The sequence below is a fragment of the Juglans microcarpa x Juglans regia genome, chromosome 5S (genome assembly GCF_004785595.1).
Source record: "Juglans microcarpa x Juglans regia isolate MS1-56 chromosome 5S, Jm3101_v1.0, whole genome shotgun sequence".
NCBI lineage: Eukaryota > Viridiplantae > Streptophyta > Magnoliopsida > Fagales > Juglandaceae > Juglans > Juglans microcarpa x Juglans regia.
In genome coordinates this window covers 13,074,641-13,089,118 of record NC_054603.1, presented here as the reverse complement: position 1 = coordinate 13,089,118, position 14,478 = coordinate 13,074,641, and the positions used below count along the sequence as shown (strand labels likewise).

At 44.0% G+C, this 14,478-nt stretch overlaps 2 protein-coding genes across 4 annotated transcripts; one reads left to right on the top strand and one right to left on the bottom strand.

Annotated features, from left to right (window-relative positions):
- On the top strand, positions 1-907 carry LOC121267499 (amino acid transporter AVT6E-like). Its single transcript, XM_041171387.1, is given in 2 exon segments — positions 1-827; positions 829-907. Coding segments are annotated over 2 exon segments (906 nt in total).
- A 482-nt stretch (positions 908-1,389) lies between these two features.
- Positions 1,390-6,655, bottom strand: LOC121267501 (protein FAR1-RELATED SEQUENCE 5-like). Of its 3 annotated transcripts, none has more exons than XR_005941025.1 (2): positions 6,502-6,655; positions 1,390-1,548 (listed from the first exon to the last, which is right to left on the bottom strand). XR_005941025.1 is itself a non-coding variant. In XM_041171389.1 (2 exons), the coding sequence occupies exons 1-2, from the start codon at positions 6,167-6,169 to the stop codon at positions 5,352-5,354; spliced, it is 705 nt and encodes a 234-aa protein (XP_041027323.1). In that variant the 5' UTR covers positions 6,170-6,655; the 3' UTR covers positions 4,986-5,351. The 3 variants fall into 3 exon arrangements, 1 of the variants encoding a protein (XP_041027323.1); XR_005941024.1 differs by lacking the exon at positions 1,390-1,548 and adding an exon at positions 4,986-5,989; XM_041171389.1 differs by lacking the exon at positions 1,390-1,548 and adding an exon at positions 4,986-5,989 and having other exon boundaries at positions 6,103-6,655.
- Between the last annotated feature and the right edge of the window lie 7,823 nt (positions 6,656-14,478).

Genomic DNA, 14,478 nt, shown 5'->3' with positions numbered 1-14,478 from the left:
ATGTCGGGGTCACTTCATCATGTTGGGGTCTTCGATCAGTGGTTGGGGAATGGGGTGTGGGATCAGAGGAAGCTGGTGATATTAGTTGTGGTTGTGGTGTTTCTTGCACCGCTTTGTGTTTTAGAGAGGATTGATTCACTGAGCTTGACTTTGGCAGCTTCAGTGGCTCTTGCCGTTGTGTTTGTTGTGGTTGCTTGTGTTATTGCGCTTATCAAGCTTGTCGAAGGGCAAATTCAGGCTCCAAGGATGGGTCCGGATTTTGGGTCCAAGAAGGCTATTCTGGACTTGCTTGTGGTGATTCCCATTATGACAAATGCTTATGTTTGTCATTTCAATGTCCAGCCTATATATAATGAGCTTGAAGTGCGGTCTCCCCAGAAGATGAACCGGGTGGGGAGGATCACGACTGCAGTTTGCATTGTGGTCTACGCTTTTACTACCGTATCAGGGTATCTATTATTTGGGCAGGGTACTGAATCTGATGTACTGACCAATTTTGATAAGGACCTTGGGATTCGTTTCAGTTCAGCACTGAACTATATCGTCCGGGTTGGATACATTCTTCATTTAGTTCTTGTTTTCCCAGTTGTTCATTTCCCTACGGATACTTTGTTGTTTGAGGGATCTGCTCCACTCTTAGAAAGTAGGAAGAGGTCTTTAGGGTTGACAACAATTTTATTGGTACTTATTTATTTTGGATCCACTATGATTCCCAACATTTGGACTGCTTTCAAGTTTACAGGGGCAACTACGGCAGTGTCCTTGGGGTTTATATTTCCGTCTCTTATAGCATTAAGGTTAGGTCCGCAAGTGGGTGGTTTGAGCTTTGGTGTTAACATTGGCCATAGTAGTCGGCATTGTTGGAGTGATCGGAAATATTTATGGCATCCAAAGCCAATCTGAATGACTTTTTCATGGTGATGATGGGATTGGCCAACAGGGCTTTTATTTGTGTTTTATGTTTGAATTTGTGCTTCTTTTGCTTTTGTATGCAGGGCTTTTATTTGTGTTTGATGTGTGAATTTGTGCTGACCAACTAAGATTGAAAAAAGTGAACGTTGCAAAGAGAAGACAAACTGGCACTGTGGGGTGTTCATTTGCAAACTTAGAATCACATTATGCTGATGATGTTACATGCTCTGTTGGTGCCCCATAATGTTTGTACAGGTTTTATTAAGGATGGTAGTTGTTTGAGTTGTAATGTTAGCAATTGTCAAGTACTTTGAGTTGTAATGTTAGCAGTTGTTGACAAAGTATGTAAGACATAATTGTAGCTGCGCAAGTTGTACAAGAATTCGTAATGCTTAAATAGAAAAGAGATTTTGTACTATGGAAGTCGTATTATGTGTGTTGAATCAGTATTTAAATACCAAAATAAGTTGTCTCCATTGCCATTACCAAAATATACATTTAAACTCCAAAGTTAGATTCAAATCCCAAAATTACCATCCAACCACCTAATCATATTAAAATTCCAATATTACAGAGTACTCATGGTTGGGTAAGTATACTATTTTGACTCCCTACTCCAGCATGTATGTCCTTCACCTGCGGATCACAAAAAAAAAAAAAAACTATTAGTGGAGTGTTAAATGAAGGACTTGGACATGACAATCTAATTGCACAATTTTATATACCTCATCTATCTTGGATCTTTTTTGACTTTTTCTTTTATTTTTCAGTTTTGTCTCCAATGTAGAGACTCGTCGTTTGGACAGAGGCCTACCCTTACTTTTAATACCAGCAGGACTACGAATCTCTTGATTTTGTTGTTTTGTTTCACTTGGACCATCCTGACACACAGCATACTCACTCGTTGTACTATTTTGACTCAACTCTACCTCTTTAAACTTGCGCATATGATTCTTCCACTTTATGTAGGTCTCATGATCCTTTGAAGCAATTAAAGCAATTTCACAATGATCGTTACACAAATCATTAAACATTTGTGCAACTTGATTATTGCTGAGGTCATCATAACTACTCTGTATCATCGTGTACTTTCTTTTTAAATCCTTTCTCCAACGATCAAGAATATACTTGGATGGCAACTCCACGACTTTCTTCCACATGGTGAGGACAATGAGTGCATGTCTACATAAAATTCCTCTGAACTCAAATAGTCTACAAGTGCACATCACTTCACATTCATCATCATTGAAATATACACAGTATTTCACCTCTTTTACAAAATCATCATAAATGCTCAAGTGGTCAACAACTTCATACGTCGATATTGTGCCATCATTTTTTTTTGGGAAGACAAACAATTTATAGTCCCCCTAAGCTCTATTTGTACCTCTTTGAACTTGGCATTCGTGTATAATTCTTGAAGTTGCTTCTCAATTGCATGGACCGTAATGCAAGGGATCTTTCGTTGGAATGAACCAAAATCAGCTATATTCTCATTCTCGACCATCCTAGCCAAAGCATTATCATAGTCCCCAACAAACTTCTTCAATGGTCTGGTTGCATTCACATAACCATCAAAAAATGCGTTCATACTTTCGCTACGCTGGATTGTGGACATTCCAGCCCAAAACGTACCTCTCACATATGCAGGTACCCATTGATGTCGCTCCTCATACAAGTTACTCAACCAAGCACTATCTGTTAAACCATTGCTCTGAACAAGTGTAACACCCCGTATTTTAGTGTATTTTTACTGAAGGAATTATTTTTATGTAATTAAAATTTATTCTCTTATTTTAAATTGGTTGGATTTTGAATGAGTTTATTTCTATGATTTTTATTTGGTGGAAATTATTTTTATATGCTTTCTTAATATTTATTTATTGTTATGCATTTAAATTGCTTGTAATATTTAAATTAATTACCGTGGAATTTAATTATTTCAATTTAACTTTACCATTACGTTTAAATTATTTTATTTAACTTGTGGTTTTAAAAATCGTTTCCGTTGGATCATTTTTGTGACCCAAGTTATGAGGATTGGACCTCATTTCTTTTCCCTCTATTTTTCTTTTCCTTTTCTTTTTCTTTTCTTCTTTTCTTTTTTTTCTTTTCTTTTTTTTCTCCTGCTGGCTTCATTCTCCCGCGCGATCTCTCTCTCTCCTCCCCTCTCCTCCGCCCGTTTCCCTTGTCCACCAGCTGCGCCGCCGTCCGCCGGCGGTGGTCGACACCGCCCGGCTCCACCGCTTCCCCAGCCGCCGGCCGTCCTACCCCACCAATATCACCGCCGTTCGTGCCGCCGTTAGCCTCCACGAAGCCCACGAAACCCACGACGCCGCGGCACATTTTCCTCCATTGCGCCGCCGTCGCGCCACCTCCGGCCACCATCTTCCTACCACTTCATCCCCGGCCTCTTGGCAACCCATTGGACCCAACCCCAGCTCCGATCCGTCACCGGTGAAGCCCCACCAAGTCCATCTCCGATTTGCACTTTTCGGGCCTAAAACCGCCCCTTGCGCCGCCACCCACGGCAAACCACCACCACCACTAGCTTCACCGACCTCCCTAGGCCCTACCCTATCAATCTTGGGTCTTCGTTTGTCCTCGTTGGAAAGTTGGTAATTGTGACCCACGGCCACAGTGTATTTTACACTGTGGTGTTGCTCAAACGTCGCTTTTTTCAACTTCGCGATCCTCGAAAAATTATTATATTGCATTGTAAGTATTTCTCCAAAGAACTTTCGTAATTTAAATGTATTTTTGCACTAACCCATTTCACTGTGTTTTTGGCATGCCGGACTGAGTCCGAGGAGTTCGGGGGTCGGATGGATTTGTGATTGGAGTTGTTTGGTTGATTTGGTTGATTGGATATTTGTTGTTGATGGGTTGGTTGGATTTGTTGGTTTGGATATTGTGTTGGTACATGTGCATTTCATTATTTCATGCATGATCATGTTTGTAAAAGAAAACTGGGTTTTCGTGTATTGCATTCATGTTCATGTGATTTGAAAAGCTATGATTTTATGTGATGATATTTTTGGTGCGTGTGTATCACGACCCCAAGCCGAGATGGGGCATTAACTCGGTGGAGCTCCTCTGGTTACTCGGGAGCGGAATATACTGAGTAACGTCCCCTGGGTTGTCGCCGGGCGACAATGGGATCGGACGAGATGGTCTCGTGCCGACTCCGTGGTCCTTCTGCTGGCGGGGACTAGAGGATGTCTGGCCACGTACGCGCTGGGCGCGGAACTGGGCATCGCTCGTTGCGTAGTGTGAGTGCTTGGCCACGTACGCGCTGGGCGCGGAACTGAGCACCGCTGCGAAGCCAGGACGTGCGGATGGTCCATAGGGGAGACCATGGTGCATATGGAAATAATGCATGGTGCATTTAGTATTAATGCACTATTTTCTGGGAAAATAGTGCGAGTTGATTTTTGGGTAAATCATTTTCTGGAAAAATGATTTACGGATAATTTGGACCAAAATGGGATTTTGGTGTGTGTTGGAAATTTATCATTTTCGGGGAAAATAATGTTTTGTGGAAAATGCATGTTTTCATGTGCATGCATGTTAGTTGCATTTAATACATTTTGTATTATATTGTTGTTTGGGTTATACTTACCTGCGAGACCATTTTGTGGTGTCGCAGATTTTGATGCTGAGGAGGAGGAGGGCGAGCCGGAGGAGACGGCTCCGCCTGAGGAGTGATCTAGGATCACTCGTTTGTACATTTAGAACTAATGTAAAATATTTTCAGGGATGACTGTATAACTGCTATTTAAATCTTTACTGATGTTTGATTGTAATTAAATTCTGGTACTTAGTTGACTATCCGCTGCGTTATTTTATTTGAACACTGTTGCATTTACACACACTGGCACTTCGTTGGGATGTGTGACCGTGTTGTCACCATCCTGGCGTCTCGATCCCTGTGTATTTTTATAAGGGGGATTGGGGGCGCCACAACAAGGTTGTGCCATCTTTCTTCAAATTCTTGACAACTCAAAGACTCATATATACAATTTAATAAAGGACCTTTAAAGTTGTCATATTATGAATAAGATCCTAGCTTATGAGGCAATTTGAATAAAATGTGCCATAAACAAAATCTATGCTTGGCTCTTGGAAAAACAATTGCTATTGCCGCTTTCATTGCCCTATCTTGGTCGGTTATAATCGCATTAGGAGCCCGTCCTGACATACACCTCAACCACAAGTCGAATAACCACACAAATGTATCTGTGTCCTCGTTTGATATAAGACACATCCAAAAAGTATCGATTGGCCATGGTGGTTGACTCCCACAAAAGGGGCAAATGGCATTTTATATTTATTTGTCAAATACGTTGTGTCAAATGTTATGACATCTCCAAATGATTCATATGCTGCCCTACTTCGGGCATCCGCCCAAAACACATTTCTCAACCTCCCTTCTTCATCTAGATCCATTGCATAGAAAAAACCATTATTTTTCTCTTGCTGCCGCACCAAATACTTGTGAAATGGCTCTGCATCTCCTTCCCAAGCAACTCATTACGAATTTTGTTGATATGATTCCTGCTCTTTTTCTCTCCAAAAGTGAGATTCTCATATCCACCCCCTTCAACAAGTATAGCTTTGTAATTTTTAGCCGGACGGATTCCGGCTTTATCCATCATTTCAATTATTTTTTTTGACCAACTTGACAATTTTTTATGGCAAGCAATATGTCTTGACATACTCGGGCTTACTGCATGATTATGTTCGATGACAACATTGGATAACTGATACCTTCCATCTGCTATTTGCTTTACATTAATCTTAGCCTTGCAACCTGTCCCTCCTATCAGTTTTGGCTGATCAACTTTTGATGACTTGCTTATTGGCTTATGATGGCGACTGCATGCTATGGTGAAATATTTTACCTCCCCATAATCTCCAGTAGTCGATGTTCTTTTCGACACTCCAAATCCCTCTTGTTTGGCATATTTTGTGTAGTATTCAATAACATCTGATTGAGTCTCAAATATCATATCAACCTTCGGTTCTTCAACCTTTTGATTCTTGGTATACTGAGATCCAGTTTGCTCTTGTTGGTCTACATTAAGCAAAACATGATTAATTTAAAATCCGTTAAGCATGCCATAAAATAATCGATATTTAAAAGTCTATAAAACAATACCATTAAAAATTTAATAATTAACTTCTAACCTCGTGGAGTGTTAGGACCCTCACTGTTGTGTTCTTCCTCGGAAAATATTAATCGACACGGTTCCATCTTGATTATAACTATAAGAATAATAAATATATATATATATATATATAAAACAATTCTATACAAAACCAAAATTATATAATCAAATGTGTAAAATTTGTATGCTGAATGTGTAAAATCTGAGAATGTGTAACAATGTCATTTTATCTCATAGATGTCATTTTTATCACTTAAATGACATTTTATTCCCAAAGTTACTGCCATTACGAAAATATACATTTTATCCCTTAAAAATGTGTAAAAATATCATTTTTATCTCACTTTGAATGTGTAAAAATGAAAGAAATACTTCAAAAAAACTGGAATTCAAAGAAGAGGAATGAAGAAACGGGAACCTGGAACTTACTTTCTCAAACTCAAGGACGCTGCTGGGAATGGTACCTAAAAAAAAAATGAAGCTGGTGATAAATACTTGGGGAAAAAAAAAAGAAAAAGAAGAGGAGGAATGAGGATGGCGATACATGAAAAAAAAAAAAAAAAAAAAAGAAAGGAAGAAGAATAAGAGGAATGAACCGGCGATAGATACATGAAGAAGAAAAAAAAAAAAGAAGGAGAATAAGAGATGAGTGAAGTTGGAGTTACATGAGGAAAAAAAAAAAAGAATGAAAGAACGGAAACCAGAGAAGGATTGAGAGAAAGAGAGACATACCAAGCAAAGAGAGTTGTCGTGTGTGATGGAGTGAGCTGTGTGTGGGAAAGAAAATGCGGGACGTGCGAGATGTTGCGTGAGGGAGCTGCAGATAGGATGGTTGCAGTAAATTGTAATGCAGCGGCTGAACTTTAAAAATAAAAAAAAATAAAAAAAACTGGCGTGCCACATCAGTTTGTGGGATCCCTGTGTAGCTGTAGCAGTTCCCATTTTGGAATGGAGAGAACATGTATTGCACAACAAAATGATGCCAATAGATAGTATATACTGGAACAAGAATTTGGAATGTGGGACCACTTGGGAGTGAGAGGAGGTCATGAGGAGTATGGGTGTAATTGGTCCCATTATGTCTGGTTTTGTACATTTTTTAGAACAGAACTAGTATACACCGGTTTTGAGAATTTAAGTATCGATACCGGGCCAATTCACTACTGAAATCAGAACGTCCGATTTTCTGGTTTCAGTCTAGTCCAGTCCGATTTTTTTTTGGTTTTACGGATTATCTATATTAGTAATAATATGAAGTTTACATATACTAAACTATTAATCTATTTATATTATAGTACAAGTATACTAATATAGTATTGAATTTAACTAGAGTCTATATAAATTTTAGATTTTTTATACGAATATATCTGATCAAATGCGTAAAAGTGTATTTACAAAAGGAATATATATTATAATTTATTATGCCAAATATATATATATATATTATATATCAAAAGTAAGTTTATATTAATAATTTAATATTAATGTATATTGTGAGGGAAGGGCCCATCCCAGAGAGGCCCAGGCCCAAGGAGGTCAAGTTACAAAACCCCAAGCCTTTAGACAAGACCCTGACGTGGGCTAAAAGCTCGAGCCAGAGGACCGCGTGCCAAGCCCATAACCGCAAACCTACTCTGGAAGGCCTTCAGCGCCGAGCCTGGATATGCCAAGGAAAGCGTCTCGGAACTCGGCAACCTACTGAGCCTTACCGTGCAGGACCGCGTGCGGAGCCCATAATCGCAAACCTACCCGAGAAGGCCTTTTGGCACCGAGCTCGGAGTAGGCCAACGAGAGTGTCTCGAGACTTGGCAACCTACTGAGTCCTACCTTATGGCACCGTGCAGGATGCCCTACTCTACGCTAATGATTGGACGTGCCACATCAAGGCCTCGTCAAACTCAAGGCATGTCACATTCAATGCATGTGTCAGAAGGCTCAGCTCGCTACGGCATGCCACTATAGTATGCAAGATGGCTTGGCCACTACCTGACACCCAACCCAGGCAGAAAGGTGGCAGTAGGTCTGACCAAGCACGGCCTGACATGCCACGATTACCCTAGGCTGCCAAAGCTGTGGATTGATCCACTGTTGCAGCAAAGAATGAGTGGTAGTAGGTTTGACTCAGGTACAACCTAACAAGCCATGATCTCCCTCGGTTGTGGATCCCGAATCAGGTATGAATAACAACCACCTCTTCTACGGGAGGCCTCTCTCTCTCTTGAAATCCTTTTACTATTCTTTTTAATCTTCTGAGTTTTTCTCGTCATTAGAGGATTATTTATTGACTTTGGCATCAGAGTGACCCTGGACGTCATCGGAGCCTTTCCTCCCTCTTAGTTGCAGGTGGTGTGAGCTTGGTCGTCGCAGTACTACTCGGGCTACGAAACATGACATCAACAGTGGCACTGTATGTGGGATTTGTTTTTCCATAAAAGCGTGTACTTCGCATGCCAGTAGCAATGCGGTCCCAAACTTCACGAATGGGAGACCACAAGGAGGGAATGATGGAAGCAAGACTCTAGAGCATGGAAGAGACAATAAGAAAACTGATGGAGGAAACTGGGACGATCCACTAGGAGAATGCGGCCCTTAGGCGCACCAACGAGGAGCTAGTGGGGGGAGGAGAATTGAGTGGCAATGAACATGTTGACTATCGAGGGTCCCTATGGAAGTCGCGGCAGAAGAGGAGAGATGCAAGATGTACCTCCAAATCCAAGAGCTTGAGGACAAATGCGCAGAAATGGCTATGAAAATAGACACGCCATCCACTGTAGACTAGTTGCTCGTCAGTACCGACCTCTCCTATAGTGTGAGAGTCATGTCAGTGCGACTTCCCCCCAAGTTCAAGGTCCCCCCAGATGGAGATGTACGATGGGTCCAAAGACCCACTGGAACACCTGGAGGCATTCAAAGCCCACATGACCCTACATGGTTTCCTACGAGAAATCGCCTATCGAGAGCCTTCCCACTAACACTGAAAGGGGTCGCCTGAACCTGGTTTGGGTTGCTGTTGTCAATAAAGGTAGATAGCTTTGAGGAGCTTGCCCGCCTCTTCATGATGCAGTTCCTGGCAAGTGGTAAAAGGAGACGTCTAGTAGCTTACCTCTTTACTGTCAAACAACAAGACGGTGAAAATCTAAAGTCGTATCTCTCGCGGTTCAATCGGGAGCTTATGACCCCCAATGACCAAGACAAGAAGATCACATTGGCGGCCCACTTGGGGGGGATCTGGCTTCGAAATTCGTTCATGACAAAAATAGCACGAAAGACCCCTACTACACTGAGGGAGTTCATGGACCGAGCAAATGGGTTCATCAACGCTGAAGATACGATCGAGGCCCTGACTGCCCCCACGACACTCTAAGGTGGAGTAAGCGGATCTGAATGCATCAGGGCAACCAGGAGGTCGTGACCGCGGAGGAGGAAAGAAAGGAGCACCAGATACGAAGAGAAAGGGGGAAGCACTGGCTCAGCCCTCGGGGGAGCCACGCCCACACATACTTGGCTGTGGAAGGGAATCAACGCCCGAGCCCCCGAAGGGAACAACCCTGAGATGTGGAAAACCACCTATATTGTGAGTATCACATGAACAACCAACATAGCACCCGAGTCTGCTATGCGTTGAAGAGAATAAAGAAGGAAGACCGGCGTAACCGAACTCGCCGGTCGGAGGACCAGATGGATTGACGCGGAGGGAGGCCCCTGGGTTCCCAGCGGGGTGCGAGCCAGAGAAGGCAGGAAGCAAGGGATGAGATGTGGAGGAGCCCCCCAATGGAGAACAGACCACTTGGGGAGATCAGCACATCGGAGGATATGCCAAGGGCAAGCTATGAGGAAGTGTTCACCGCTGAAAGGGCCGCAAGTAGGCCCCTATAGCACACTGGAGGCACCACAATAACCTTCGACGAAAGGGATGAAGAAGACATCCTCGACCCACACGACGACCCATTGGTGGTGACGATGCAAGTTGCAAATTTTAAAACTTGGCAGATCCTAGTTGACAATGGCAGTTCGGCCGACATCTTGTTCTTGGAAGCCTTTTTCAGGATGGGAATCAGTCCAGATCGACTACGCCCAATTCTAATGGGAGCCATCACTCTTTCAATCCTATAAGGGAAGGCGCCCAGGATCGCAGCCACCATGACCGACTTCTTAGTCATCAGAGCCCTATCCTCCTACAATGCCATACTGGGGCACCCCACCTTGAATAGCTTGAGGGCAGTGATGTCCACTTACCACCTCAAAATGAATTTCCCCACCGACTTGGGGGTGGACAAAGTTCACCGTGAGTAGGTCCTAGCCTGAGAATGCTACTACTGAGAGTTGAGGCACGAGGTCAAAGAAATTACAACCGTCGACGAGAGAAGCGCACAAGCCGGGTTCACCTCCGGCCCTGACCTAATGGGATGAAGAACTCCGCGATGAATAGGCCCTTTGGTAGGCAGAATCCAACGAGCCTATGGAGCTGGTTCCAATCGATTAGCAGAGATCGGAACAAAAGGTTGGGGTAGGGACTAAGTTGGACCTGGGAATAAGAGTGACACTAATATCTCTCCTTATCGAACACCAAGACGAGTTTGCCTAGAGCCATGAGGATATGCCTCGGATCGACAACTCCATCATCGAGTACCGATTTTACGTCAATCCAGCACTCGAAAAGTCAAGCATAAACGGCTGAGCTCCAGCGCTTAGAAGTATGGGGCTATAGCCGAGGAGGTAGAGTGCCTCCTTGCAGCATGATTCATCCGGGAGGTCCATTACCTAGAATGGCTATCTAATGTAGTTTTGGTGAAGAAGGCCAACGGGAAGTGGCAGATGTGTGTCAACTTCCCCTTACTACGCATCAACCTGATCGTCTGCTCGATGGCAGGACATCCCTTCCTTAGCTTTATGGACTTCTACTCCAGGTACAACCTGTTGAGTATGTGGAGTCTGGTTCACGCCGCTCGAGCGAATACAAGACAGAGAGCTTCGCTCGAAGGAAGCTCGACAGACCGCTCGAGCAATTGCAAGTCAGAGAGGTTCGCTCGATGACCGCTCGACTCACGGCTCGAGCGGAGGGAAGTCAGAGAGCTTCGCTTGAGGAGCCGCTCGACTCACGGCTCGAGCAATTGCGGGAAACAGGTTCGCTCGACACGGGCTCGACACTCCGCTCGAGCGAACATCGTTAATTCTGCTGAATTAGGGTGTCCGCCGTACAACATATAAATAGTATTTTTGTTTTGTCTTGCATTGTACCTGAGTGAACAGTAGCCGTCCTACACTATTGTATTGTGATTCCTTAAGAAATAAAAATCCTCTGCAGCTCCCGTGGACGTAGGCAATTTGCCGAACCACGTAAATACTGTGTCGTGTTCTTGATTGTGTTGCTTTTACTTTATTTGTCATCGTTGGTGTGTGTACTTTGCATAGTATTTCACAACAACTGGTATCAGAGTCAAGGTTGGATCTGAAAGAGAATGATGGCTGGAGATAAAGTGAACGCACCCGGGATCGAGAAGTTTGACGGCACTGATTTTGGGTACTAGAAGATGCAGATTGAGGACTATCTTTATGGGAAGAGGCTCCACCTTCCACTGTTGGGAAAGAAGCCGGAGAGCATGGCTGATGCTGAGTGGACCCTGTTAGATCGACAGGTTCTAAGTCTTGTTCGGCTGACTTTGTCAAGAACAGTGGCACACAATGTCAGTAAGGAGAGAACCACGATGGATCTCATGGCGACTTTGTCAGGTATGTATGAAAAGCCATCTGCGAACAATAAGGTGCACTTGATGAAGAAATTGTTCAATCTGAAGATGTCTGAAGGTATGTCTGTAGCCCAACACTTGAATGAATTCAATACGATCACAAATCAACTATCTTCTGTAGAGATTGAGTTTGATGATGAGATCAGAGCGTTGATTCTGTTGGCATCGTTGCCAAAGAGTTGGGAGGCCATGAGGATGGCTGTGAGTAGTTCAGCCGGCAAGGCAAAACTAAACTACGATGACATACGTGACATGGTGCTTGCTGAAGAGGTACGTAGGAGAGACATGGGTGAGTCTTCGGGTTCAGGATCTGCCCTGATTGTTGACAATAGAGGTAGAGGACATGGAAGATCAATCTCCAAGAGCAGGGGAAATAGCAAGATGAGATCTGGGCAGCAGATCACATGCTGGAGTTGTGGCAAGTCGGGCCACATCAAGAGAAACTGCAAGAATCAAGAAAGTTCTGATGATGATGCTGTGAATGTAGTGGCAGAAGAAATTCATGATACTTTACTTCTTGCAGTGCACAGTCCGATTGATGATTGGGTGTTGGATTCAGGGTCTTCATTCCATAGCACTTCACATCGAGAAATCATGCAGAATTATGTTGCTGGTGATTTTGGGAAGATGTATACCGCTGATGGAGAGGCACTAGATGTAGTGGGAGTGGGTGATGTGCACATCACACTTCCAAACAGGAGCGTGTGGACTTTACAGCAAGTCAGACATGTTCCAAGTCTGAAGAAAAACCTGATCTCTGTGGGACAGCTTGATGACAGCGATTTTGCAGTAGCGTTCTCTGGAGGGGCTTGGAAGATCACTAAGGGTGCGCTGGTCTTAGCGCATGGTAAGAGATCTAATTCTTTGTATTTGACATCAAGATCCAGTGATGTGCAGGGAAATACAAGAGTACAAAAAGGCAGGCTTGATCGCGCGAAACATGTGAGGAAACCAAAGGGAGTCAGCTTTGCCGTTCCTCATGAAAGCCTGGGAAAGTTGGCTAAGGTTGCCAAGATCGGTTCGAAACCGGATACTCCTAGTGCAGTGGGAGTTGTGAGTCGCCCTAAGGGCGATGTATATGGAAGACTGAAGTTGGGCTTGACTTCAGGGCGTTTTCTAGCTTGAAGACGGGAGCTGTGAGTTGCAGAGGTGGAGGATATCATGTTTGAGGCAGAGGGCGACAATGTGGGTGTACCAGTCTCCAAGTGGGAGAATTGTTGAGTATGTGGAGTCTGGTTCACGTCGCTCGAGCGAAGCATCTAGCCGCTCGAGCGAATACAAGACAGAGAGCTTCGCTCGAAGGAAGCTCGACAGACCGCTCGAGCAATTGCAAGTCAGAGAGGTTCGCTCGATGACCGCTCGACTCACGGCTCGAGCGGAGGGAAGTCAGAGAGCTTCGCTTGAGGAGCCGCTCGACTCACGGCTCGAGCAATTGCGGGAAACAGGTTCGCTCGACGCGGGGTCGACACGCCACTCGAGCGAACATCATTAATTCTGCTGAATTAGGATTTCCGCCGTATAACATATAAATAGTATTTTTGTTTTGTCTTGCACTGTAGCTGAGTGAACAGTATCCGTCCTACACTATTATATTGTGATTCCTCAAGAAATAAAAATCCTCTGCAGCTCCCGTGGACGTAGGCAATTTGCCGAACCATGTAAATACTGTGTCGTGTTCTTGATTGTGTTGCTTTTACTTTATTTGTCATCGTTGGTGTGTGTACTTTGCATAGTATTTCACAACACAATCAGATCAAGATGAACCCGGATGACAAAGAGAAGCCGACATTCTTAACTGATCGAGGCCTATACTACTACAAAGCAATGTCGTTCAGCCTCAAGAATGCGGGGGCCACCTACCAACAGCTAGTCAACCGAATGTTCAGTCAACCGAAATATGGAAGTATATGTAGACGACCTATTGGTGAAGAGCAAAGAGCCTGGAAAGCATTTGGCAGATCTTTGGGAAGCATTCTCCGTCCTCAGGCAATATGAGATGAAGCTCAATCCGTTGAAGTGCGCGTTCGGAGTGCAGGCAGGTAAGTTCCTTAGGTTCATGGTCTCCAATAGAGGGATTGAGGTGAACACCGAAAAGGTGGAAGTAGTGATAGGAATGTCTTCCCCCTGCAACCTCCATGAAGTCTAGAGGTTGGCCGGACGAGTAGCAGTCTTGAACCGCTTCATTGTTTGATCAACCGACCAGTGCCTACCCTTCTTCAAAGTCCTAAGGAAGGCCCAGGAGTGGGATGAGACATGCGAAAAACCTTCGCCAATTTGAAGTTGTACCTGAGTCACCCCCACTGCTAAGCCAGAAAAGACCTGGGGAGACCCTGACTTTGTACCTATCAATGTGCCCTCATGTCGTATCAGCCGTACTTGTCCGAGAAATGAAAGAAAGGCAGCGACTTGTCTACTACATGTGTTGGGCCTTCGCGGAGCTGAGGCAAGGTACCCCAGACAGAAATGTTGGTATTTGTCCTAATCATCGTAGCCAAAAGATTAAGGCCGTATTTCCAAGCCCACCTAATGAAAGTGCTCATCGATCTCCTGCTCAAGAAAGTGCTGCAGAAGCCAGACACCTTGAGACTGCTGGCCAAATGGGTGATCGAGCTCAGCGAATTAGATAAGGAGTACCTATCCCGTGTCAC